The sequence below is a fragment of the Lepisosteus oculatus genome, chromosome 19, assembly GCF_040954835.1.
Source record: "Lepisosteus oculatus isolate fLepOcu1 chromosome 19, fLepOcu1.hap2, whole genome shotgun sequence".
NCBI lineage: Eukaryota > Metazoa > Chordata > Actinopteri > Semionotiformes > Lepisosteidae > Lepisosteus > Lepisosteus oculatus.
The window spans coordinates 10,585,003-10,612,807 of record NC_090714.1 but is presented as its reverse complement, the minus strand read 5'-3'; the positions used below and the strand labels follow the sequence as shown (position 1 = coordinate 10,612,807).

The following is a 27,805-nucleotide window of genomic DNA, read 5'->3' as shown; positions in this document are numbered from 1 at the left end:
AAAAGCGCAAATCATTTTAATATACTATTTTGGCAAATGTTTTACAGTGTAGCATCTGTACATTCAAATAATATGTTTAGAAACTAAACTCCATGCCATTAACAGGAGAACACAAATTCAAAATGAAATTTTTTCCAAGAGAAAGAAAATAGCACAAACCTTATATCCAAACACTTTCATGCTGAAATACAGAGTTCTAAAATTTGGGAGATCTAAACAATACATAAAGCTTTAAACAATGAAGACCATTTCCCATACAACTGCTATACAAGCCATTCCTATATGATTGCAACACTTTAGCTGCAGTGCACAAAACGTTTCGTGGTGTGTGAAACACTGTATTTTGGCACTTTGACTTAAAGTTCTTAGATTACATGGAAGCAGTATGTTCAACAGATGTAACAGTCAAAATGTGAATTCACAGCAAATTTAGAAGCATATTGTCATTTCACCTCCCAGGATGTCCTTGTAGGCTGTCTGGCACAATGTGTGCACATTTATAAACACACAATACACGTACATTGAAATACAGTACAAATGAAGAAGAACATACTTCAAACAGCATATTATAAACAATCACTGGACCACTTAATCAAAAGGCTACACAGTGGGCACAATGTTACATAAGATTATGCTCTTTTAGCTCTTGTTCTAAGCCTTCAGAAAGCAACTCCCACAAGCTCACACTGGAAAAGAGGTATGCAGGTTTACTTCCATGCATTTAAGCAAAGGGTATAAAGAAAAACCTTGCCCACTGCATGACACACTCAGTCACACTATAGATGCTAATATCTCATTCCACCAGCAGGTCTATCAATTCAATTAAACTACAGTATAACTCGTTGTTCAAAAGCCTCACTTTGTTCGAGAAACAGTTCAGCTTTTTCATGCATGAACAGAAGTGTGATTTGTTTCTAATTAATAAAATAATTAGATTGTTTAAAGCAATGAGGACAGGGGTGTACTAAGAGCCCTGCAGCCCTCCAGAAACTCATGTAAGTCATTGGTGCAGTGAGAACTAGCTTTAATGCCCCCCCAAAAGGCATGAATTTCTAGCTGCGGATGGCCTGGAATGGATTAGATACAAATCGAAAACGTATCTGACACGGCAAACAACAGCACAGTACTTGTGGTTTATTACAACAACAAATAAAGTGATGAACATCCAAAGGCCTGCATGAGGTGAAGATAACTGGCAGGAAATTCCCCCCAAAATGAAAAGTGTTCAGAATGGCACAGTGATTGCAATGGTTTGATCAGTGGCTATTACAGCCTTGAAAAAGAACATTTTACACTTCCAGCCCCTCTTCCCTGGTGATTGTAAAAGTGTGCCAGCTGAGAGAAAGGACGAGACGCGAACACAGAACTCGTATTGCTTTTCGTCTCCCCCTCTCCATTCCCCGTCACGTTTCAGATGGCACTGTTAACAAATTACTGGCGATCAATACAAAATTAGCAATCAGTTCCATTCACAGCACCGCAACCTTCCAACCCTACCAGACAGCGGTGTTAATAAAGGCTATGCACTTTGCCACGTGTTCACATCTGTCACAGGGGAGCCAGACTGGAGTGGTGTCAGCAGTGCAGGCTGAAAAGTAATCAGACAGTAATAATCCACCTCTACAGAGACCTGCCTGGCACTGCAAATTTCGCACCAGCAGGAGAGCTCTATTTAGACAACAAGAAATACAACAGGGGCAAACACTTCTGGAAGTGGGTCATTTAAGTGTGATTCAGGATCTGAAGTACAGTAAATGATGTGACAACAACAGAGACAAGAATATAAAGGCATTACAGTTTGCTTTGAAACTTTAAAGACAGACATCTAAAGAGAAATACTTTTTTTTTTGAAAAAGTAAAAGCTTCCAACTCCAGGTGAAGCACATAGAGTAAGATGCTGGGACCCTTTCTTGGGTTGAGAGCATCACGGGCACAGAGTCCACTTCCACAGGAAATGAAACCTCGACTGGATTCTGCTTCTGAAGGGTGTTTACAGCACGTCTCGTTTCCAGAATGGTTTTGCGGTTCCTAACATCTTACCACCACAGATGGGGAGGATCCTCGGCCACGCGGCTCTTGAAGAGGGTGATCTCATCCAGGTGGACCACAGGCACGTCTCTGATGACATGAGCCAGGCCCTCGTGCAGCAGAGGGTAGATGACCACATTCAGAGAAGGACGTTCCGCAAGAAAGCTGGGCATTGGCAGAGGAACGAAGAAGAAAGTGAGGTTTTGAAACAAGGATATGAGCACAAATAAGGCTGAGAGGGTCCTCATATAACACCTTAGGGTTTCTGGATCTCTCCCTGTACGGTATATCATCCACCTCTCTGCCAAGGGTAGGTAGTTGTGGTGCTTTCATTTCATTCCTTTTGGAGCCTTAGTTCCAGTTCTTTCATTATTGAAGTGCTCTTCAGCCACAGGATCAGTTAAGGAATGAATGGACAGTCAAGAAAAGTACTGGTTAGATCTAATGCAAAACTGCCTTTGGCCACTCTATATTTAGCTTGTGATTCCCATCCATTCAAACCAGGTAAAGATAAACTAAATACTAATCAGGTCAAATCATCTTTCAGTGAAGAGAAGTAACCAAGGCCCGGAAACTGTGAGGACAGAAGGAAAGCATTCAATCCAAACCCAGATGGATTTAGAAGTGGCTGTTGTCACTGTGCCAGCTAACAGCAGTCAATGTAACATATATATCTAAAAAAGTGAAGTGATTTCATTTTGTTCTTTAGTCTTTTAATTTCTGTGACTTCCTGTGAACTATCATGCACACATTTAGAAGGCAGGTGTGGCTGGTGCGCATCAAGTAATTGACCCTGTAAACACTAAAAGCTGAAATTAGAGTACTACTGCACACAACCAAGTAAATAATGCTGCATGTTGAACAAAGAGCATGAAAACAGCCAGTCCATTTATCTGCAAACTTGTCACTTTCATGTCAATAACAAAACAACAATGAAAGAGCAGTAAAAACATAGCTACATTTTTAAATTGGGGATTAAAACAACGAAGCATGGTATTAGTGCACAGAAGAGATATTTGGTCATTACTGTGTTTAGTACTAGCCCTTTAAGGCATTTGGGTACCAGAATCTGTTCTTCACAAGATAAATATTTACAGAAACTGGCTACCGTAATGTCTATTCCTTTTGACTTGAAAGGGACCAAAATATTTTAACATCTTATTTCTAACTGGCGCTTGAGGTTAAATTAACATCTTGGAAATATATACAGGTTTAGCTCTACTTCCTGATCAAAAACATTTCTTCATATTTTCATGGAGAGCAAACACCCCTATAAACACAGTGCAAAACTTTACAAAAAATGCGCAGCTCATTTTCTGACAGACAGCTACGATGACCTCTGTGTCATCATACTTTCATGCCAAAAGAAACCAACAAGTGCCAAGCTGAGAAATATAGAATGAATATTTCACCTGAGTAAGCATGGATAGTGTCTTAAATGGCTTAAAGCCCACTTCAGAAAGTAATACACACGTAGTTCGATGGATTACATATTATGAAATCAGAATGAAAGAAAATGCAGGCATCATCCCTACTTTATTGGAACAAGAAAAATAGTTGAAGGATAAACAGATACATTATGTATCCTAGACAGACACACATTATATAAAATAATGTATCCAATTATCCGAAACATGGCTATTCACTAATTAATATTGCTTGTTAAACTACTATAACTGCTTTTCAATGCTACCTCATTTTCGTTTACTGAATATTCATCCATTCTAAAAAGTCGTACTTAAGGTGGTCTAGTAATTAACCAATCAAGGTACTAATTAACCAATTTAGGAATCCAAAGCTTAAGTCTCCAGCCCTGGAATTGAAGAGGGTGCCTGTCCCTAAAAACACAAGAGGAGTAAAATAATTAGATGGTGATGGCAAACATTCACAGACCGACCGAGCACGGCCCTGTAAAAGTGACTAGCCTCTCTAACGTCCTCTTTATATCCAGGAAGAAAGAGTGGCCTTGCGCTGGCGGATCTGCATGTTGAAAGCGTTAACCAAGGATGCAGTGACTCATGTGGTAGAGGAGAGCAAACCCTTTGATCACAGTCGGTGTGAGGAGTATAAAGGCCTTTCTGTGTTCTCCACACCTGGGCAGGTGGTTTCAATTCAAAGTGGATGACGGATGGGTTGTTACAGCTTTAATGCCCTTATCCCTCTCTGAAACCAGGCATGCAGGACTTAAAGCAAACACAAATTGTGTGCATTTTAATTAAAAATTGATACTAGGGAACCAAGTTTTAGGGGTCAGTGTTTTTTTACTGGTTTACTTTTAATTAACACGAATAAACCACATCGGTCAGAAATAAAAGCACAACAATTGGTACATGTAGAGATATTTGTTCACATACTTGTTACATATTCATAAGACCCTTATGATGATAATTTTCCTTACTTCTTTCTTACATGCTTTTCTGGTATTTTTTTATAGGGTCTGACCAACACATCTGAAGAGGGACAATTTATATCACCTGACATGTTTTTGAAAGTGTTAAAAGACATATTGAAACTTTCTCAGTTTGTGTTTTGTGTGTTACTTTATCTATGCTATGTAGACTGCAGTGTACTGTAGATGCTCTACTTAAAATGGAGCACCTCATCAGAACCCAACACAAATGGAAAATATGTGATTCATATTAAGGATCACTTAACTACAGAACCTTAATTTAGAAATCATAACAGCATAAAGTCATTACATACACTAAAAAGGTTTTGCTTATTCACAAGGTCCACAAAAATAATTAGATACATTAAAAATCACAGAGAATATTGTAGTCAGTCTGAACTCATTAGATGGAATCCCTGTACATTTTTATTTCCCTAACAGGCTCTAGTATATGATCGGGATCTATTCTAAGAAAAACAAATGGCATATATCAAGCTCTGTAGTTGCCTATTGGGCTATCCTTTCCCAGTTCCTCATTAGACAACTACCAACTGCCTTTAGGGTAGTTTATGTTAATGAAACTAACATTAATAACGAATTGCCCTGGCTTTAAGGTATCTGGCAATGAGGAACAATGCCAAAAATCGGAAACACAATTATTCAGAAAACACCGCATTATTTTGGAAGACATGAGGCTGATGATGGGTATATGGGTTGGTAGACAGATTAATGGCGGCCTAACTGTGTGGAAACTGAGTCTCACTGGACAGTGATCCATCAATGAAAATAAAAGAAAAATCAATCTCACCAGTACTAAATGCAGCACATTTTAAAATCCTAGCTTTAAAATGTTGCAATTCATGCTTAACAATGGTAATTGCCAGGATCAGAATTGTTTGACTGAGGAAGGCACTTAAGTCCTGCTGACCACAATATTGATGGAGTCTCTCTGTAGGGTCATGTTACCAGATGTCTTAGCTATTATATATTGTATATTTAAGTCGGGATCTCTCAACCCACTGATACCATGAGTCTGACCAACCTCTCTGCTGCACATTCTCATTCAGATGCCGATCTTGGTGGTCAGCTCCAGTCATTACAAGGAGATGCCTTGGCCTGCAGCAATCTAAACAGTTCGATACGCTGCACTCTGCAGCATAAACACATTTCGCTGCTTTGCTTGGCAACAAACAAACAGAAAAATAAAATGACAGCTGGAGAAGAACAAGTAGAGGTTAACTCCACGCTGAATTAACCTCTACTTGTTTCTTTGCAGATCGCAAGCTGACAAAGCTCCCCATTCGAAAGCTCTCAAAATAACAGCTGTACACATATCTCACAAAGCCTTGCTCTGTTAGCTGTGTGACGGACTTTTATTATGAGGGATCTAATGACTCCTTTTTAGGTTAAGCAATCCAAGTGCAGTTGGGCTCAAAATGTCAAAACAAAAAGCATCACAGATGACTGAGGCCCCACAAAATTCTGATACTGACTACGCTTGAGTAACTGTCCTACTGATACGTGCAACATAAAGAGACTTCAGACTAGCAGAAACAGACCAAGTGCTGTACTTTGTCATGACCACCATGGAACCGTGCAGGACAGGACGCCCTAAACTCTGAAGAGAAGCTCTTCTGTTCCGTTAAGGCAGCGCAGCCTCTCAAACCAAGTTATCACAGGTTAGCAAACTTTTTTCTTTGAACAAATGATGAACAAGCAGCTGAAACGGTTGAGTTTAAATTTGAAACTGGAGCTCCTGGCCGCAAATTATAGCCAAAGCAGGAAATTCTTTTCGAATGGGGGAAGAAAACCCAGCAGAACGACATTAAGATTTTGGTTCATATTGCTTGATGCATTCAGAACTGGTTGCTGTAAATTGGCCACCAATTATCCACCTATTATCAAAAAGATGCTTATTCCTGGGAAGGGTCTCAGGCAGGAGATCGCATGCATACAGTATGTGAGCGCAGGGACAATTAAGAGACATCAATTAACCTAACCTGCATGTTTAAAGGAAATGACTGGACTAGAGCACCCTAAGAAATCCTACACGAACACAGGGAGAACATGCAAACCTGCCCCTAAGAGCTGCCCTGGCCTGGACTTGAACCCGTGAGGCAGCTATGCTCCTGCTCGACACCCTGCCGCCCAACGACCCATTAAACACGAGAGAAAAAGAGGCGTTGTGCTATCACCATCATCCTTCCCCCTCCCACTGCTCCCACCTCGCCCTGCTCCCTCATTTCTTTCTGAAAAGAATTTGTGCCGCACGTTTACACCAGAGCAAGGGTGCCACAGGAGCTGGGAGGAAAATACCACACCATTTGCTTCAGTGTTCTGCTCCGCTACGCCCATCTCGTCCCTGTGCTGTTGATGAGTTAGTTAGCTGTGACGCTCCCTAGCAGAACAAAGAGGGGATTATTTGCCTGATGGCTCCTGTCTTGTCATCTCCTGTATAGCTGACAGGCACCAGGAGGAGGGGGAGAAGAGAGATTAAGGGCAAGTAAGAGTGAGGAAAAGAATGAACATTTTAAAAAAGGATAAAATGCAGGTGAGAGAGAATTAAGGGAAGGATGCATCAGTTCTGAAGACGGATGATCTTGAGACAGCAAAAAAAACACGAAGGCCACACTGCCTCTATTCAGAATCGTGTTGATTCCAAGTTTTCGACTGAGTCACTTTCATAATATTTGGACTAAACCTAACAGAGTTATTATTTCTGCTTCGTAGCCACTCAAAGTGCCAGACTGACTGCTGTTCTTGTACGTCTTCATAACATGATATGAAATCCAACCGCTGCTCTTTGAGACCCACTCAGGACTGGTTACAATATTTTTAAAAAAATATTTCAACATCTAGACATGATTTGCTTTCTGGAACGTAAACACCACAACATCAACGTTCAAACAGTGATGAAGAGACCGAGTGGAGGGAATCTGAGATCATGTAAAACCAGTGTTTGAAGCAGGAAACATGTACAGTATGTGCAGCAACAGACCTGCACTTGAGCTTATTGTTTCACTGAATACTTAATGAGTAAAAACACACCCACCAGGCACAAGCGCACAAAGTTTTATTTCCTTAAGTATTAACCTAAGCACAAGGCAATGCAAAAATAAACAAATAATTGTCTCAAATGTCAGAGTGAAGTGTTTCTTAGGCAAATTGTTCCCTTAACAAAGCAACACAGCTCCAAAGAGGGCTGGAGTGATGGGTGTACATTTCTGCCACTACCAGTCAGTTAGTCATGGACACAACTGACTGGTTCGATGAGCAGTTAAGAGACAATAACGAGAAATACAAAAGCGGACGTAATTTCCATTTTGGGACCCCACGGAACGCCTAACATACTGTCAAGTTCATACAAAATGTAAACATTAAGATCATTGATGGTACCAGAGAATTAAAATGAACTTGGTAGTGGTGGGTCCCATGTAGGACTCTGCTGTACAAGATGAACAGAAAGAAAATTAACATCTGAGGTAAGGAGCACAGCAACAATCGCGCATGGGCCTACTTGGGCCTTTGTCAGGAGATTAGTGAATAACGACAACAACAGCACCTTGGCTACAGAATATACAACTGGCATCCTTACTAAGTGAAGTGCAAGTCTATGCAAGTTCCAGGTTCAAGGTGCTCTTTAATGAGTAAAGAACCAGAGAAAAGCAACTGGAAATCAATCATCTGGGATCAGTAGCTCAGCAATACACAATATTCTTGGCCCCAGTTAAAAGTGGATTCTGTGGGGAATCCAAAGTAGCTCAAGTGGTAAAGGTGCTTCCTCTGGGTTGTGTTTTGTGATCCTGACATTGTGAGCTAAGGCCCGGGTTCCAACAGCTGCTAACAGACCGTGGCTTGAATTTCCCAAGCACAACAACACACGCTTGGATCAGCACTGCCCAGGGCGGACTTGAGTTTAGTCGGTCAGGCCTCTCTTGTCTCGCAGAGGAAGGGCAAGCCCTTTGACAACACGGGCCCAGGCCCGCAGTGACGTCAGGGAGGGTGCCTCCTCACCAACGGGCACTGACCCTCCTGAGTGTGGCTGCAGATCTGGAGACGTTATTGAAAGATGCATGGCTCAGCGGGAGGCAGCCTGTCGGCACGCCCTCATTCTCCCAGGGTGGTCACTGTGCGGCGACACACAAAGACATGATCGCTGATTACACATTCGGTAGGCGAGATCAGAGCAGCCAGAACTGTCTGCGAGAAGCACTGGGAAGGTGAATTGTGAGATCTGAGTTGGAAACCCCAAAAGAAGAAGGCTGAGTCTGGGGTGGAGTAACCAGTGTTTTTGCACAATGTTTCGGACTTTCACACAAAACACAGGAGACTTCAAAACTCAATCAAGTTCTAGGTCTACTAGTGGTGATCTCATGTCAATGAGACACATAATACCGTGGCCCCCATAGCACAGTATGCATTTTCACCAAAAGATAAGAGCAGAGACGAATTTTAAGTTCTTTCAAGAGGGGTCTGCCAGGCCTCTCAGGATCTGAGTCGGATGCCGATATGTTTGAAGTATTTGAAGTAGGAGCTAAGGATTAAAAAAAGAAAAAGAAAAAGGAAAAAAACAAAGACAGATGGAACAGTAGAATGGACAGTTTGTCACTGTGCTAAATGATAGGCAGTCAGGACGAGTGGAGACACTTTAGTCGGCCTTAATGAGATATACTGATCCACTACAAGCTGTTCGCACAGAAACTGGCACCGCGGCTCATCACATCTGACGATGGGAATCAAGAGTTTCACTTTTTTTTTTCCCCAAAACATCCAGTGTGCTGTGCACACTGAATAAAATCACTGGAAGTTAATGTAACTACTTATTGGATGTGAAGCCGCTTTTGCTCGGATTTAAATATACCCCGACCTTTTGTCGATGGGCGGCATGCACAGAGAAAGATTGAAGTCAACGGTTTCTGCGTGGATTTCCAAGTGCGTTTCACAATGTAAAAAAAAAAGGACGTGGCAAACATGGCGACTCATTTCAAAGATTTGCGCCGCCTCGGCTGATTTACAGACGTTAGCTCCACTTTGACCGTTACAACATGCTGACATGTACGGACACGCCTGCCCACAGCAGCCAATAGAGGAACGAAAAGCAAGCTGAAGGAACTTGTTCCATTTATACCGTACATGAATGGGAATGGGGTAATGTTTCTTTTTCATACCAAACCTAATGGAAGCAAGGCATCTTCGTGCTCCATTTCACGCAAGAAACTACAGAAGCAGGATTAATTGCCAAAGTTGGGTGTGATAGATTCCCTCTGAGGTAAACGATATATTTAATAAAAATGGAATTGAGCTTTACCTTTAGAAATGCAGTGTATAATTAAGTTTCTGTATCTACACAGAAACAAAGTACTACAGTCCCTTTGTAACTGGAATGGCTAAACTCTCTGATACTTGGAGGACTGGACAGTCTGACTCATTTAATAAACTGAAATGCAATGAATTCCTGTGTAATGCCTCAATGATTGTTTGAGTTTTTTATGGTTTTCTAAGCCAGTTCTGTCTTGAAAGAGAGTCACGACAGTCAAGTTCAATAAGTCAGTCAACCTAAATACGAAATAAAGGTGGACTATAAATAAACAAGTTAATCACACATTAATGGTAGCGATTAGGCAATGGCTTGCAACCAGGCCTTGCCTCAGACATTACTGACCAGGGTCATAAATAACAAATAACAGTGAGAAGGGCTGGCAGCCCAGTCTAAGAACAGTGGCCCATTCTGAACTGAAAGTCCAGTGGAATGTTTAATTGCTGCCTGCTTCTGCCCACGAGACTGGGCAGTGCCGTGTGCGAGCTGTGCTTTGGTCTACCTCTTCCAGTGAAGTCAGAGCGAAAATAAGTCGGTTTGCACACCGAGCAGGAGAGCCAGCAAAGCACACACAAGGCCTGGCTTAATAAACCCTGGGAGGCAGAGGGAGGAAAGCAGGCAAGAGCAAGTCAGAGAGAACCACTCTCGGCATCTTCAACACCTCAGCGCCAAAGAAGAGCAATAAGGAGGAGTATTTAGGCGTTTTTTTTTTCCCCTCATGTCACAACCTGCATGGCTACTTCCGATCTCCAGTTCCCCGCGTGCGGAGCAAACTCTCTTAGCTCGCACACTAAACGAGAGATGAAGTGGAAAAAAAAACAGAGCGAAAGGAATCGCACACACTCTGCTAAAGGCTAGCTATAAACAGCATGTTACAAAGCTATCGCCTGTTGCGGAAGGAAATGGGAAATGTTGCAGAGATCAGTTAGAGGTTGTTTTGAGACCAGGAGATCTTGAAAGAGAGGCTGCTTCGTTTTACCTCAGGCCTACACAGTACTCAGGGACACTGCCGATTTCTAAAGGCACTATTTTGAAGTCTAAACCCACAGACGATTTCAGGCTTAAACCACGAACATTTTTTTAGCATCCAAATGAAAAATGATGTTTAATTCATGACACGTAATACATAACAAACCAAACAATGTTACATTCAGACCTCCTGAGTAAGGTAAACCTCATACAGTGTTAGAAAAGACCTTTTGTCATGAGTTTGACTCATGCAGGGCTAACGTTACATGTAACACAGGGACCAAGATAAAAAAAAGGCAGAGTGAAGTCTTTAAAGAAGGTTTCATGGTGAGCAATAATCTGGGCAATGCCAGAATAATTCCATTTCAACAGCTTATATTTCAGAACGTAATTAAAAACGAACAACTTGCAAATTCTGTAGATTCTCTTTAATTGCTGAGGCGTTAAGTAATTTGTTATCCTTTCTTTGAAAAGCAGCAAAACTGCTGCCATATTAGAGGATTTATTCTTAGCTTAGGTTTAATTCAGGTATTAAATTCATCATTAAAAATCATTAGGAAAGCATATTTAAACCTACACTGCTCAAAACATTTTGAAGAACTGCTGCTTTTCTAAAATGCTGAAATACCAATTTTGAACTGGTAGTGTCTCCCTCACTGCACCCAAACCCATTAGCACCTGGAAGCAGGCTGGTAGATGGACAAGGATGAATTGCTCTGATTGCAAGACACAGAGAAGCCATTGACAGATTCCTGCCTCATTGTCAAGCTAATCCTGAAGGCAGGAGACGTTCTCGGCCTATCTCCAACTCTATCTTAAGAACAAATTAAGCCTATCTGCTATAAAAGATATATTTCACTGACAGCTAGACTGCTATGACCCATGGATACAGACAAGGAAAAAACAGAGATGGACTGTAACACCAAAAGAGGCAGGCAGGAGTCACTACTGGTCTATATTATAACAAATATTTGAACATCAAGTAAAGAGTTGGCGAATTCGGTCCAGAATTTTTATTTCATTAGTAAGACCAGGGACACTATCTTACATAGTCCTCTGTTCCTTGTTAAAATAAACACACAGGAACAGCAGACATTTCCCCAGCATTAACAGTACTTTAATATCTTATCCTTTGGAAGCATAATCACTTCCCAGGGCTGTAACACAAACACTTAACCAGCTGTTGGACAGCAGAGTTTTGCTTGTGCTTGAGAAAACAGTGCTTTAAATCTACTTAGACTTCAGACAGGTAATATTCACATCACACTCCATAAGTACCACTCTTCTCTCTGCTGAGCATGCATGCACTGGAGCCAGGAAGAGACAGCAGTAAGATCCATGCTACCTTCATAACATTAAACCTGCACATTCATATGAACTTATCCCCCAGCCTTTCTATTCTGAAATCAAATCCGTAAAAGTAGTAATAAATTTTTCGATCAAGTCAGAAAGGTACAGATAGCCTTTGTTTTCAGTTATTAAAGGACTTGACTAAGTACAGGCGAAAGTAAAAATATTGGACATATAAGGACATAGATCCGTTAAGACACGAGACTGCAATAAAGTTCAATGTTATTTCTAATGCTTTAACTTCCCATGACATTATAAGTCTATATAAGCAGCATTTATTAACCCTGTGCTGTAATTATATTAAGTAAAAAAATCACCTTAATTTTAATAATAAAGTTATAAATACATAAACATTACATAACAAACATTTAAAAAAGGGTTCAATTTCTTCTGTAAAATCTTCCTTAAGACCTCTAAAGTAATAACATTTACAAAAGATCCCAAAAGCCTTTCTTCTAAGTATCAGAGTATCAATATTCTTTTGCTCAATCCTGACTAGAGTTCCAGATTAATACACTCTCAATAAGTATTTTTTTCCCCAAAACACCACCATGTTCAGCTTTCAAAAAATGAGCACCTACTGGATCTCTGATCATGAATTTGGATATCATTACATTAATCTCTAATTCTTGTCTTTAAATACCTCTGTTATGATGTCGTTCCAACATAATTTAAAATTTAATTAAAAGGACACAGAATGATACAGATAACGTTTTGAGAAGTACATGTAACTATAATTCAAAGTTTTGTAACCGTCACTGGATCACAAGATCCTGCATGTTGATGGAATGCAGCTCCCCACTCAACACTGCATCTCCAATGCCTTGTGAACATATTCAGACCCTTCCTATGATGTCCCATTTTGTGATTTTACAAATTGCGTACACATTTTTGCAAGTTAATATTTTAGAACATTTCAGAACATGGCTGCTCAAAATAAAGACTTATTTGGGTAAAATCTGTTACAATAAATCTCAGCAAAAACTAAAAATAAAAAATGAAACATGTGGACTTCACAAATATTTAGAACTTTATGCAGTTCTGTGAACTCTTTTTATAGTGGAAATCCCATAATTGCAGCTGGAAGTTTTTTAAAGCGAGTCTCTACCAACCTTCCACCCTGGCTTGGTGCAGTTTTTGTCTATTCTTCCCGGCAGATTTGCTTGAGCCCTCTCAGGTTGCTTATGGACAGCTGTCCTCAAGTCTTTCCACAGATTCTCAACAGGATCAAAGTCAGAATCTCAAGAATGAGCCTCTCAAGGACATTCACTTTCCTATTCTTAAGCCGCTCTAGTGTAGCTTTGGCCCTGTCCTGCGAAAAGGTGAATTTTTGCCCCTTTAGAAGAATCTTTAGAAGACTAAATCAGATTTTCCTTTAGCGTTCGCCTGTATTTTGCTCTGCCTATGTTTCTTGAGCAGTAGCAGAGTATGATGCCGCAGTCATCAGGATTGACTGTGATGGGGATGAGGTCGACTGGATCTGTTGCCAAAGTACCATTTGGGCTATTGAGACCAAAAGGCTTAACTTTGGTCTTATCTGACCTCCTCAAGAATCACGTATTTGCTGTACTGTAAGGTGAGTGATGGCTTGTTTTAAGAAATGGTTTCTTCCTGGCCATCCCACCTACAGGCTAGTTTTGTGAAATGTCCTGGATATTGCTGACTGTGGGACATTTTCTCCCATCATAGCCATTATTGCCCTTTCAAACCTGTCACTGGCTTCTTGGTGGCATCTCGTATCAGATTCCTCCTTGCTGGCTGCTCAGCTTGTACGGTCAGGCTGATCTAGGCAGTGTCTGGGTGGTATAGAACTTCCAGCTTTTGATGACTCAGTAGACTGTGCTCACAGGGCTATACAGATACTTTTGATACCCTTCTCCTGATCCATGCCTTTCTGTGCCTTTATCCCTGACTTTCTTTGAAACTCTTCACAGCTGAGTCTTTGCTTGAAATTTCCTACCTGACCAAAGGAACCTCACACAGGCAGGTACTTTTATTCTGAAATCATGAGAACCACTAATATTGCAGACAGAGGTCAGTCCACTAATTGCGTGGCTCATTAAGGTAATTCCACACATCTAAATTAATTTAATTTAGTTTGTCACAGCAAAAGGCTTGCATTTGTAAGCAATCGTGACTTTTTGATTATTCTTTTACATTAATTAGCTATTTATTTTGTTTTCTTTTGCATTCAATGTGTAGATAAGGTTGTAAGATAGAGTGGTACTGCAAAGCTTTAAAGCAACAAATGTGGAAGCTGTGAATACTTTTTCAAGGTGCTGTACAGGAAAAAGCACACTGTGCGCAATGTCCTCCCTGAAATTTACAATCAGGAGTCACACTGAAAAAGGAGATTCTGTTATTAGAAATAGAGCAAAGATCTGATCTTAACAGACTTAGCTAAGATGTCATGGTCTACTAAAGATCAGTCGAGGAGGTTCCTTAAAAATTCAACACAGCGATGGATTTAAACTGAAAATAAAGCAGTGTTTTTCAAGTAATAATGTTGAATTGTATATCTTATATTGAACACTGAGTAATGCACCACATGCGTTGGTCAGTAGAATTGTTTTTGACTATATTAAACTTATTGGTGGCGAAGGAGACTTACATTGATTCTAAGTGTTAGATTAGATTTCAAGCACACTGGTGGTCACATCGCCCTCTGCAACTACGCCTCTCTCTCCTCTGGTGTGTCAGCTCTGCAGCCAGCGAAAGTCTGCAGCACTGGTCATGCTACTTTCCTAACATTCGCTCTATGTGAAATTGCTGTGAGACCTGGAGAAATTGCTCTGAGACCTCCAGAACTCATTTCAGAAGGGCCCAGAAGCATTTCTTTAATACAATGGACTTTATGTCACATCAGTCCAAGCCAGACATATAAAGCCCATCTTTCTAAAGTATTTTAAAAACACCTCCCCCACCAGCAGTCCTTTAATTTAATATCACTCCTCTGTAGTTCTTTATATAAACCTATTTATGCGTGAAGCCTATTAATTTCAAGGAATGTTAATAAGAAAACAAGATATTAAGTAAACAAATGCATGCAGGGGACATGACGGAAGAGACTCCTTGAATAGACTAATTATTGGAATATACAGGTGCACATACATCTTTCAAAACAAGAATAGGGGAAAAAATTGCATTATCAAACAGAAGATGTGTACTCAGACAGAGCTTGAATAGTTCCCTGTGAAAACAGCAAGCCCATATCTGAACAGCAACCTATAGAATGCAAAACAGCCTGTAAATTGGAGTCGTTTAATGTTTCCTGACAGGGACTCTAAATTAGACTGCGCCGAACGGAGTGTTATTTTTTTTAAAGCTCATTTTCCATTGGTGTGTTAATCAGTTTGTTCTTATATTTATTTATTTTCGGAATTAGTGCTTTAGCATGCTGGCCCACAGTCCGAAAGCCCAAACGTTAGCTTAGAAAGTGCTCCCTAGGGAGGAGGGAGGGCCTTTAAAAGGTTACAGCACGTTGAATGCATTTGAATGAATAAAAATGCATTATGTATTGGGCAGTTTAATGAAGCAGGCATGTGACTCGCTTTCGATTGCCATGCTAGTGACTGATGTTTCAGGGAAACAGCCCTTACGGACACCACAGAAACTGGAGATACAGTCATTTTAGCACTTGCGTATTAAAAAAGGTTGCTCTCCTGGCTTCATATCAAAATCAAATAACTACTCTATATCTAGATTTGTAAAAATTCCAAAAACACAAATTACATGACATTTTGTCTCGGTGTGTGAGTGTTCACATGAAGATTAACGTTTAGAGACTGGCAATAATAAAGATTTTGCCATTCTACAGCAGGGCCGATATGTCCATCACCTTGTGCTGTTCCGTCCTTTGAGGTAGAGGGTGTAATTTAATTTCTAAGCTACTTTATAACTCTCTTTTTCTTTTCTGTATGAAATTGCCTAGAGCAGGTAAAGGAGAGAGAGAGAGATCGAGGGAGAGATGGCGGAAAATAGTTCTTTGCATTTAAAATCCTCCCAGAGAATTGTAGCGCTAACTATCTCTTGATCATATTTCATCAAGCCTTGTCAGCACACATTGATGTGTGCTGTAAATCATATGCAACTGGGGCACCAATCTGTTGTTTAGAAACCCAAGGCTTGGAAAACCACAAAGGCACTGTTTACAGAGCTTTAAAGAACACCCCCTAAAAGCCCATTATCAGCACACACTGTTTGAAGAAGGCAATTTAGTTTTCTTTTTTTTTTTGTTGTTTTGTTGTTGGGTAGTTTTGCGTTGTTTTCTTTCAGATGTGTTCAATTTCGTTTTTGTTTTTTTTTTCCCTCTTTACAATCAAAATCTTGGCTGTTATCCAGCATCAAGGAGCTTATTACCACAGGCAAATCTCAATTCTTGCTTGTTTGCCATGCAACGGCTTGTCTATGGAGGGATCTATCAAGTAAAAATAGCCGGGCGCGTCAAACGAAGCCCACTAAACGCAAACAGATCACTGGCGCCATCTCGTGGTCAATACCATAGAGGTCAATTTGTTTTTTGCTCACTGAAAAAGAAAGAACTGAAACCTTGTTAAGCTCCTATTTGATTCACCTCAGGGTTTCCGTCATTGAGTGTCTTTTAATTACTGCGGGTTTTGTTTTTTCAATGTTCTTTATTGATTTAAGCTGATAGAGATCTACTGAATCATTTACACATATGGAGGACTGGTATGGAATAGATGTGGGGAACTGTTGTTCCCCAACTCTCAATAAGCACAACCTAATGAGAAGAGGACTCCAACGTAAAGAGGAGATAGATCATTTGACTTTTGATAGATGTGACCATTATGGTTGTACCCACCAATTCCCAAGTGAAGGTCACAGGGGTTAATACATCTCCTTGTCCCCTAAATAATTAAGAAAAGCTTTCAATCTTAGGGCTTTCAAAGGGCAGTTTTGGCAAAAGTTATATGTTTCAGAAAAGCTCATTTGAAAGAACTGCAGTTATACGTTCGTGGCTTTCACCGACTGCCAAAACAATTTAGTTCAATAATCAGGACAGGCAGCAGCAAAGCTTCATTAAACCAACACTACAAGCCTGTAACGTCTTCTTAAAATACCTCCCATTCACTTTTTTCCTACTGAGCATGTATTTCATACAGAGCTCATTTACCACACAAAATAATTCAGAAACTTAAGAACAACTAAGAAACAATGGATGTGTCTCTGAATACTGCAGTAATGAAATCATATAACCTGATATTACGACCAGCTTTTCATCTCTGGCTTGAAAGAAAAATATTAAATTCTTAGCCTAAAAGCCTTCATATGAGAGAAAAAAGGGGTACGCAGGGTTTCTTGAAAATTGCGGTAATATATATAGTAGAAACCTCAGGGCCATACATCTAGCTGTTTAGAAGTTATTTATAGTCCGAGAGCTTAAGAAAAACAGGCTTTTGTAGCTTTTGTGCATGGCTGACCTACACCACAATTAGAAGGCGTGGCACACTAATAAGTTTCTTCATCTCTGCAGTCGTCTGAGTGCTTAGGTACAGATTTGTGTGATTAGTGAATTTTTCTAGGTGTTGGTTTTGCTTTTTGTTGGATAAAAAAATAATCCCATAGGTGGGGCTCAATGGGTGCCACCTCAGCCAATGAATTCAACACCTTGTTTGATTCAGCAGGAACTGGTAATAACCATTGGGACATGAATTGAAGTTGCAGAGATGGAGGTGATCTGAAAATGAACCTGAAACCACTGCTATCATCAAGAGTCAAGCTGAAAATATGTGTGTTAATAAAATAAAAGCAATACAAAGCTGACCTATGAGATCTTTAAAAATGGTGAATCACATACTGTACCTCTCTTAAAAGTAAAGGCTGGTTCTCAATTCTACAATGATTCTTATGACAAAGATTTACATTATGTGCTACTTTGGCACAAATGCACTATCTGACACATGGAGAAACTATATAGTACAGGTTTTTGAGGGTCCAGGTGTAAGTGAAAGACTTGGAGACCACTTTCAAGCAAAAAGAAAAGCAAGTATTATTAAAAGGGAAGAGTCGGACTATTTTGAATTAACAGGGTGGAGGGAAATCAGACTTGATTTCAGTTTGCAATTTCAACTAGACAAAAAAGGAAGACATTCTCCATCAATAGCACTCTGGTGTCTGCGTCTCAGCTGTAAAGCCTTTTTATCTGACATGACTAGGCTAGTATTGTGTCCAGCCCAATCGATAGCTATCTGCTCCAGGATAAATAACGCCTTCTTTAAAAAAAAAAATACTCAATACCGCGGTCTCAGAATAAACCATTTAAGAATATGATGACAGGCAGACTGATCATTGTTCTAACATGATGAGAGTTGATCAATTGGAGTTCAACCTTCAAACCACACCGAGATTCACCCTATAGTTACAAGCCGAGGCAAGATAATAACACTAGCATTCAAATTCTCATTTAAACAACATTACTATTTTTCTCCCCCTTTGAAAGAGACTCTATATTCATGAACAAGGATGAGGTATTGGGAATTTGCCGTGAGTCACTCGCTTCCAGCTACAAATTGGGTCATTCGTTGCTTCTCTGGAGTAAAGCGATAGTTATAAACACACTGTCACTGCTGCCTGTGCCATAATAAAATCCCATCTCTAATCTGCAGTCTAACCACAAAATTAATAATGAAGATGCTGAGCCCTTCACAAATGCGTTATATGACTAATATTTCTTGAGCTGCAGTGTTTCTAGACCTTCTGGAGGCAGTGTTTTTGGGAAGGAGGCATCCTGAATCTAAGTAGTCTAAGTAATTCACATGTTTCAGAACTGTCAAGGCAAGTCTGGCTGAAACAACTGGAATTTTTTACGGACGTTTCAAGATTTTTTTCGCTGAAATAATGCCAGGGCTTCTGCTTCGAAACAAGAGAACCATTTTTTCTCCTCAAAAATGTAAAACTACACAAAATATAATAAGCGGTTTAAAAGATTTCGGTTAATCAGTAATGCAGATTAATTCTGTGATGTGGTCATGTTTCAGCAGAACTGTTACAAGTGCTGTATGTCCATTTGTTATGTAATTATTTGTTCTGTTTCCTGTTGTATGACGTTATTATTCAGAGCAGCCTCATGTTTAAGTAGGACAAACACTCTTGAAGAACAAGTAACACGGTTCTGAAAAACACAACTCACAAATTCCCCTTGAGTCTCTAGTGCAGTTCAAACAATGTCGACCTTTTTCCTTTCCACTGTTCACACTCTTACTTCATTTGCCTTTTTAAAATAGTGAACAGTAAAATTAGTTAAAAAATTAATACTGTTTTTAAAGAAAAATTAAAAAGATCTTTTTTAAATGAGCTACAGCCTGAGTAGGGGGCGCTCACCCTGTGGTCTGTGTGGGTCCTATACAGTGACGGGAACACTATACTGTAAAAAGGTGCCGTCCTTCCATTCAGACATAGAACTGAGGTCCTGACATTCTGTGGTCACTAAAAATCCCAGGGATGTTTCTCGAAAAGAGTAGGGGTGTAACCCCGAAGTCCTGGCCGAATTTCCCATTGGCCCTTACCAGTCATGGACTCCTAATAATCCCCATCTATGAACTGGCTTCATTACTCTGCTCTCCTCCCCACTGATAGCTGGTGTGTGGGGAGCGTTCTGGCAACTATGGCTGCCGTTGCATCATCCAGGTGGGGCTGCACACTGGTGGAGGTGGAGGGGAGTCCCCATTACCTGTAAAGCGCTTTGATTGGAGTGTCCAGAAAAGTGCTAAGGAATGATTATCAATCATCATCATTATTATTATTAACATAATAAGATGTCTCACCTCTGCAAAAGAGCTTGCTGCAGGTTCTTGCAGGCCACCAGGGTCTCCCCCATGAACATGTGGCACATGATGACGTCCCGACAGCTGGACATGAAGTGCAGCACTCCGTCCGGCTGGAAGGTCCCGTTGCGAGAGATGATGCAGAGGCGACGCAGGGAGTGGCAGTGACCCAGGGCCTGGAAAAACTGCGCGTTGGCGCTGATGTAGGGCTGCTCCAGCCTATGGGCAGAGCGAGCAAGGGAGCGCGGAGCCAGGGTTCGGCCCCGGCATCAGGGAGCAAGCGAGAAAAAAGGATAATGAGATCATCCTTGACCATGGAATTTTGGGATAAAAAAAAAACGAATGAAAAAATACCACAGGAATTTCCCCCAAAGCTTTAGAAGCTTTGAACCATCGCTTGTTACAAATGACAAAGGCAAATACATAGGCATCCTATTGGGTTGCCAAAACAATTAACTCTTGATTAGCTATACAAAATAAAAGGTAAAGAAATTCTGTCTAAAACGTTTTCATTCTGATTTTCTTTCACCTGGAGGAATGGTATAATGGTTCATCACAAAGATAAGCACACTGGTAACATCCATGCAGAAAAGAGAAGAAAAGAAACACAACGTTTCAGATGTGGAGCCTTCTTCGGATGTCACCTTGTTCCTTTGCAGCCTACCCATGCTGACACAGCTACCTACTTGAACTACATTGGTGACTATGCATAGTTACTGTGTATTGTAGAAGGGACAAATCCATAATTGTAAGCCTTAAGACATCACTAAGCACAGCACACAGAAAGACAAACACAGAATGATGTTTAAGGTAAAAAAAACTGAAGTGTGATTCATAAGTGTGGTGTGTTTTAAGAGCAAGTGAATTATGGGAATGAACATTAATCAGCCCTCAATTCTCTACAATGAGCATGTGGTTTGTAGTTGTCACTTTTCCCTAGTACAGCAGAACACACTAAGCCTAATTGATCATGTTATGCAACAGAAACCCCACCTTTTTCAAAACAGATGTTTTCCCATTAAATAAGTTTCAGAACGGTCTCAAAAACAGGCAATTTGAAATCTGAAAGGATATAAATCTCCTGCCTCTTTCCCTCCAAAAACCTATCACAATTCCCACATTTTAATCTATTAAAATGACGGAGTTAAGCTGACTTGAACCAGTACTGCAGTGTGTTTGGAAAGCCACACTGCACATAGGAAATGACTAATTTTACCGGTCAATGTTAATAACTCTAAAACTGAGAGTTAAACCATTAAAAAGTTCTTTGCTGCTTCAGAACAGGGAAGCTGTGCCCTCTGCTGGCAACTTTAAATCATGCCACGCTTTCTGAAATCCCCTGGCTACAGGTCAGTGGAGCAAAGATGTCAAATATTGTTACAAGACAGAGACTGGTGCTCACTTGTGTTCAAATTTAACAATATTTCCAGGGGAAGATGTTTCAAAACATGCATCTCGCTTAAGGTACAATGGTTTGAAATAGTTTCCATCCCTGAACAAAGGGGAATGCTTTTCCTCCTGTTGTTTATTGAATATACCAATTTATTTAAATTTCAAGAGTGGATTCAACATCCCTCTTGTCAAGTAACAAAACAAATCTGAATGACCAATTCTAACTGCAAATACTAATTCCAAGACCACAATTTAAAACCTTATTCAACCTGATGGCAATTTTAATAAGGTAGGATTCTCATATTTCAGTATGTACAGTAGAAAGATGTTTTTTGGCCAGGCAGATTTTCTATAACGTCTGTCCATCTACCTATTTTCCCATAAGTCAATTATCCAACCAGTATGTCTTTGGGCTGTCTGAGGCAACACATGCAAACATGGGGAAAACATACAAACTCCACTCAGATAGCAGCCAAAGATCTGGAATTGAACCCAGGACTGCTACCTCTGCGTCACTGTGCCACCTATATATAACACAAAACAAAAAATGAAGAAGTTCTTCTCGACTATATTTTACTCAAGTTGCTAAACTGAACATTTAACGTGAGCTATAGAGATTTTGTATTCCTCAGAAATACAAACAGACTCCCTGATTATCTTAATCTGGTTCACAATGCTAAACAAGCAGCATATCTCAAATCCAGATGCCAGAAAAGGGCAGACTCTGGCCTTCAGACCTGCATTCTTCCAAGATGCTAACAATCTGCATGTTTCATAATACGAGAATAACAACCCTTTCAGTTTTGTGTGGTATTCATTCACGATGCACAAATTTAAAAACATCTGAGTTTTTGAAAAAGTTATCAAACCTTGTTGTTTCACATAACAATTCCTAATTTCTTTTGCTTCATTAAACGAAATTAGGATAAAATATTGCTGACCCCGAAATCACTCCTTTATTTCAGCGTATTATAGTGCTATGCTATGTTTAAGCCTTTTGCAAAAATACGTTAAATTAATCAACTTTGAAGTTGTATTTGGCGAGTTGAGTGTTGTTGTTCAGAGTGCTGAAATCAAACACTTAAAAAAGTCACAAATGTTAGTATTACTTTAACCTTGTGGTGTCATTTGAAGCAAATATCAAGAACATCCCATATTTATCCTTCTTCCACCTGCATTATCACAGCTGAGTTAAGATCCTTCCTCTGCCTGTGTATTGCTTAAGTATTGATACATGACTATATGTCATTAAGATTAGGCTAACATACTGGAATACCTCCCAAGAAACTACGTAGAATGATGTAGTTCATTTCTTATTTTAAAAAAAAACTGGCTACCTTAGTACTTCAATGTTTTCCTGCTCATGTACAAGACACTGACTAGTCCAGGTTATCTTTGGGATGAACAAGGATACAGTGAAATAAACCTGGGATCTGCTGACTCGATGAGCGACAGAATCTTCTTCCAGAGCAGAAGCACCTCTTCTGTGGAGCTTATTCCCCATATCCATAAGGGACATCTTAAATCTCACTTAAACACTTGGAAGATCTTTTCAATTCAGCTTTGAAAGCTGAATTTAGTTGCATTCTTAGTTTTACGAAGTCAGACTGCTGGGCTTTTTGTTTTTTTCTCCCTTCACATATATAACTGCACTGTGCCTTGTGAAAAACACACATAAACAAAAATGTAGCATGAAAGGAGGCGTCTTAAATACCTGCCATTTCATTTGTACAGCATGAAAGAATCATGTAGAAGCACGAAGTTTGATGAGTGAGATGAATACTATAATAAATCAACGATATTGAACTGGAACTTGCCATTTGGTAAAAGACTGCACTAACTCCAGCTGATGGAGTTGATAGTATGAGGCCAAAAAATTTGCATCCTCACCTGAGGTCCTGCAGCTGCTTACAGTGAACCAACACTTCCATAAGAGCTGGCATGTAGGTGATTTTCTTGAGCATGCCCAGGTTGGCCAGCGAGAGCACCTGCAAGTCCCGGCAGCTCATGGCAACCTGCAATAGCCCAGCCCCATTGAGAATCCCGGGCAGCTGTGCCAAAGTCAAGCGCCTCAGGAACCTCAGTTTCCCCAGCCCGGCCACCTCCTCATCCCCGATGTGCCGCGCCCGGGAGCATGGCGCCTGCTCTTTGCGGATGGCGGGCTCATTGCGGGGCATGGCTGAGGAGAAGTTGGAGCCGATCAGTTCCAGCTCTTCTAAGAAAGGGTTGCCCTCTACCAGGACTTTAAAGCTGGAGTGAGCTGTTTCGCTGCCGGCTTTGGGATTGTAGGCTGGGACCCCAATGCGGACGCTCTTTTTGATGCCCAACATCACCGAGTTCGAAGCCGGTAGCAGGTTATTGCTCGACGACTGCTCCGAGCCCTTCCCTTCATCGGCGACAGCACACACGGGCAGCGCCAAAGAGCGCAGGCTTTTGAGCTTAGCTAGGACCGTGCACAGGTGCTTTTCTGTGCCCGCGGGGCTGTGGTGGTGCGCTGCGGACAGGTTAAGATGCCTGATGTAGGGGCAAGTCCTGACAAGAGTCTCCAGAACCTGGCAGTCTATATCATCTTCGGCTTTCCGCGTGCACTCTGTGGCCAGGCTGTGGACACAGCCACTGAGGTTCAGGCTTACTAGGTGCTTGAGGTCTTTGCCATCGTTCAGCACACAGTGGATAAGGTGGCTCCCAAACACTGCACAGCGGCTGAAATTCAAGTAACGAGGGGTGCTGAGCTTTAGGATGTGCAAAAGGGAGGAGCTGTCCAACCAGGTTTTGGGAAGCTGCAAGGCCTCCACAGCACCGTTTTTGGCCATGCCATCCATGAGGTTCTTAGCAGCTGGCCCGCTCTCTGGAAAATTCCCCGGAATCGAGATGACGAAAGTCCTGAGGTGGTCTGGCACACGCACGCTGAACACAGCTAGGTAAAGGCTCAGGATTGTCTGATTGACATAGCCAGGGGCGTGCCTGGCGTAAAACACGTGGAGGTTCTGGTAATGAGGGACGCTGCTCTGCCCGACCATCAGCTGGCAGGGCACCGTGGTCCCTTCCCTGGTGAAGTCGTGAATTTCAAAGTACAAGAGCAGCCTCTCCAGATTGGTGCAGCAGGGCACCACCCCGTAGGAGGGCGTGAAGAGAGTCTGCTTGAGCTCCGTGACGCGGCTCAGGGTGGCCTTGCTCTCGCTGCTCAGCTGGTTGGAGTCGAAGCCGTGGTTGATGTCGATGGCCAAGGAGCGCAGGTCCCGCAGAGAGGACAGGATCTTGGAGAGGCGCAGCGAGGTCAGGCGGCAGCCCGACAGGTCCAGCTTGACCAGGTTCCTGCACTTGTACAGCTGGTCGATGACCGACCCAGACAGCCAGTAGCAGCCACTCAGGCTGAGGGTGCGGATTTCTGCAGCCAGTTCTTTCACCACTTGCTTCACAGTCTCATCGTTTACCTAAAAGATAAGAAGACACCCAGACGCATTATTTTGATATGTCCTCATGTTCTTTATTTTAGGCGTCATCTAATTAAAGGGGAGTGGCGACCCTATTATTTTTGAGGGGTTAGAAATAATCAGCATTGACGAGTGCATTTCAAACCATAATAAAAGAAAAAATGTACACAGTAACAAAATGTACAGGTATTCACAACGCCACGTTTTGCAATTCAGAACAAGGCAACAAACCGTCCAAGTGACGTATTGCGGCCCTATTATACTGTGAACAAGCAGGCTTGTGAATACATCTCTTTTAATCCAAAAGAAATATTGCTCTCAATTTCGAGACAGTTTTGCCGATCAATACTACTTATTTGTTAACTCTGCCTGCAGATCACGTTGGACCATTCCTGCGGTGAGATGTCTGCTGCACCACCTCTATTTATTCGCTTGTACATCAAATTACATCACAGTGACTAAGGAGCACGAAGGGCCGCATCGTGCTGCAATTTGCGCAAACTCTCGCTCTTGCCTGTAGTTCACGGTTTTGTGCTTAATTAGAAATGTGTCAAATTTAACTACACTGTCAATGAATTTATTTTGTTACCAAGATTCAAGAAACTGGGACTGCAGTTCCCCTTTAAGAACTAGAACCACAAAAATCAGCTTTCACTGTCACATCGGGAAGGGATGAAACTTGGATTCAAAATGGTCGGCCTCGCTACATCTTAATCCCCAGGAATACTTCTCTGTGTCACCCAAGGAAAAACACACCCCACCGTTGTGCCTGTGGTCAAAGTCTCAAATAACAGAGCTCTTTTCTGCAACCACAACACTAGGCGGATGTTATCACATGGGAAATTAGTAATATAAATAAAAAGACCTGGAATGTTTTTTCAAATCAATAAAATAGCAAAGAAACGATTATTATTAGTAATCAGCCACAAAGTATTGTCTTACTTGATAATCCCTGGAAACCTGCACGTAGTTGGTGAGGCTCTTGTCCAGACACAAAGTGGCAAACTTTTTACACACTCTCCTGACGCTGAGAGCCAGGTCATGGGTGGGCACGTGTTTCAGAATGTTCAGCAAGATCTCATCTGAGAATTCGGACATGTTGATGCCATTTCGCTCTATGGAAGCCTCGCTGGCCACCTCCTGAAAGAGGAAGGAGAACAGATCCACAGACACATGAAAAGCTAAAGGTCTCAGACCAGCTTCAAGCTGACACAGCGAGTGATAGATTGTTCTTCTTTGGCACTTTAATTCTCTATAAACAGAAATGTATAGAAGAATAAGTATACTTTGAAAAGCAATATTAATAAATTGACTACTGCAATGCTCTGCTCCCTGGTGTATCTAAATCTACTCTGAACAAGCTGCAGTATGTCCAAAATTCAGCAGCCAGAATCCTGACCAGGTCTAGTACAAGTGTTCACATTACTCCTATCCTGGAGTCCTTGCACTGGCTTCCGGTCAAATTCCGCGTAGACTTTAAAATCCTCATGCTCACCTACAAGGCTTTACATGGCTTGGCACCTCAATACCTGTCTGAACTTTTATCGCCCTACTCCCCACCTCGCAACCTCCGCTCTTCAAATTCTGCCCTCCTTACTGTCCCCCAAGCCCGTCTACATTGTATGGGCGACAGGGCCTTCTCCTGCTATGCCCCCAAGCTCTGGAACTCTTTACCCAAGGATATTAGAGAGTCTCCTTCTCTAAACTCCTTCAAATCCAGACTCAAAACTTTCTTCTTCAGTAAAGCCTTTACTTAACTGGTTCCATTCTTCACCCCTCTGCTCTTCTTAATACCATCTTCCACGGTCTCCTCTATTGTTATTGTTGTATTGTTGTAATTATAATTGTGTCCTGTCTTGTGAAATTTTCTTATTTATTGTTGTAGTCTTCTTATTTATTGTTATTGTCATCCTGTAAAGCGCTTTGAGAAGCCACCTTTAAAGGCGCTATATAAAATAAAGTTTATTATTATTATTATTATTATTATAATAAATGAGAGAATACATTTGGAAACAAGTTCCTGACAATTATGTCTGCAACCACTCTTTTATAGTATATCTATAAGAGTGATACAGTCTCTGCCAGCTGTACAGTGACATTTTGGAACGTTGATCGAAAATTAAAGGAATTTCACAGCTTTCATAAATATGACAAAAACGTGGAAATACATTTTCAAAGAAGCGTAATCTTATCAGCATTTCCTAAAATTAATCTAAATCCACGCCTTTTTCTCATCTGTTCTATGCAAGCTTGTTTGCAGCGTTGATTCAACTGGTGTCACTGGAATAAACCGGAGTTACACCAGCTTCCCTGATGAGGCGCTCCTCAGAGTTTACAAAGCGAATAGATCTTGAGAATTGATTTGTTCATCTTAATCGTGTAGCACTGAAACATAAACCCCACCTTATGACATCAATTCATGCAGTCCGGTAGTCCGTTTTTCCAATATGTAATGCAAGTATTTTAAAACAAAGATATTTAGAAAACATTTAAATGCGGTTATTAATCTCATCCTTTATGTACAAAGCGTAATAATCACCACCACTTGTAAGCCTTACATCTGTTCTACTCTCCTACATAATCGTTGAAAATTAAGACAAACCACTGTTCTTTTACTTTCGCCAACCCAGACCTGATCACCATTGGTTACACTGTTTTGCAATATGGTTTCTTATTCAAGACATGTTTTTTAATTATAGTAATATACAAACTGGCTAACATATTGCCTACGATTTACTCACTACTGAGTGGATAGTTAGAGACATTACCTCTGCTGTTTGATTGTCCATTTCTAATCCCGAAGTCTTCTTTCTGAACACATACATAATATGAAATGACAATCAACTATACCAATCTGAATTGTCTTTTAAAGACGTTTCAGATGGCATAACGTCCTATTACACCTTTCTGCAGCTAAGAAACATCTACACCGGAGCACCTTTGCGAACGGACCTTCTTTTCCGGAAACATAAACTGCCACGCTTCCGGTAGGACCTTCCCACATGTTGGTAAGGTCGGCAGGCGCTAAATGTCGCAGTTTTTGAGTTAATCGTCTTTTAATCCCAAGGTTTATGTGTCGTGCGATTTACTTTGCATAACGTAATGAAAAGAATATGTTTGAAATTAAAATAATTCAGAATAA

General features: G+C 40.9%; 1 protein-coding gene across 1 annotated transcript; it reads right to left on the bottom strand.

Moving 5' to 3' along the window:
* On the bottom strand, positions 1-27,620 carry fbxl18 (F-box and leucine-rich repeat protein 18). Its single transcript, XM_006637122.3, has 5 exons — positions 27,432-27,620; positions 25,606-25,803; positions 23,120-24,663; positions 19,838-20,056; positions 1-2,193 (listed from the first exon to the last, which is right to left on the bottom strand). The coding sequence occupies exons 1-5, from the start codon at positions 27,486-27,488 to the stop codon at positions 2,037-2,039; spliced, it is 2,175 nt and encodes a 724-aa protein (XP_006637185.3). The 5' UTR covers positions 27,489-27,620; the 3' UTR covers positions 1-2,036.
* Positions 27,621-27,805: the final 185 nt, after the last annotated feature.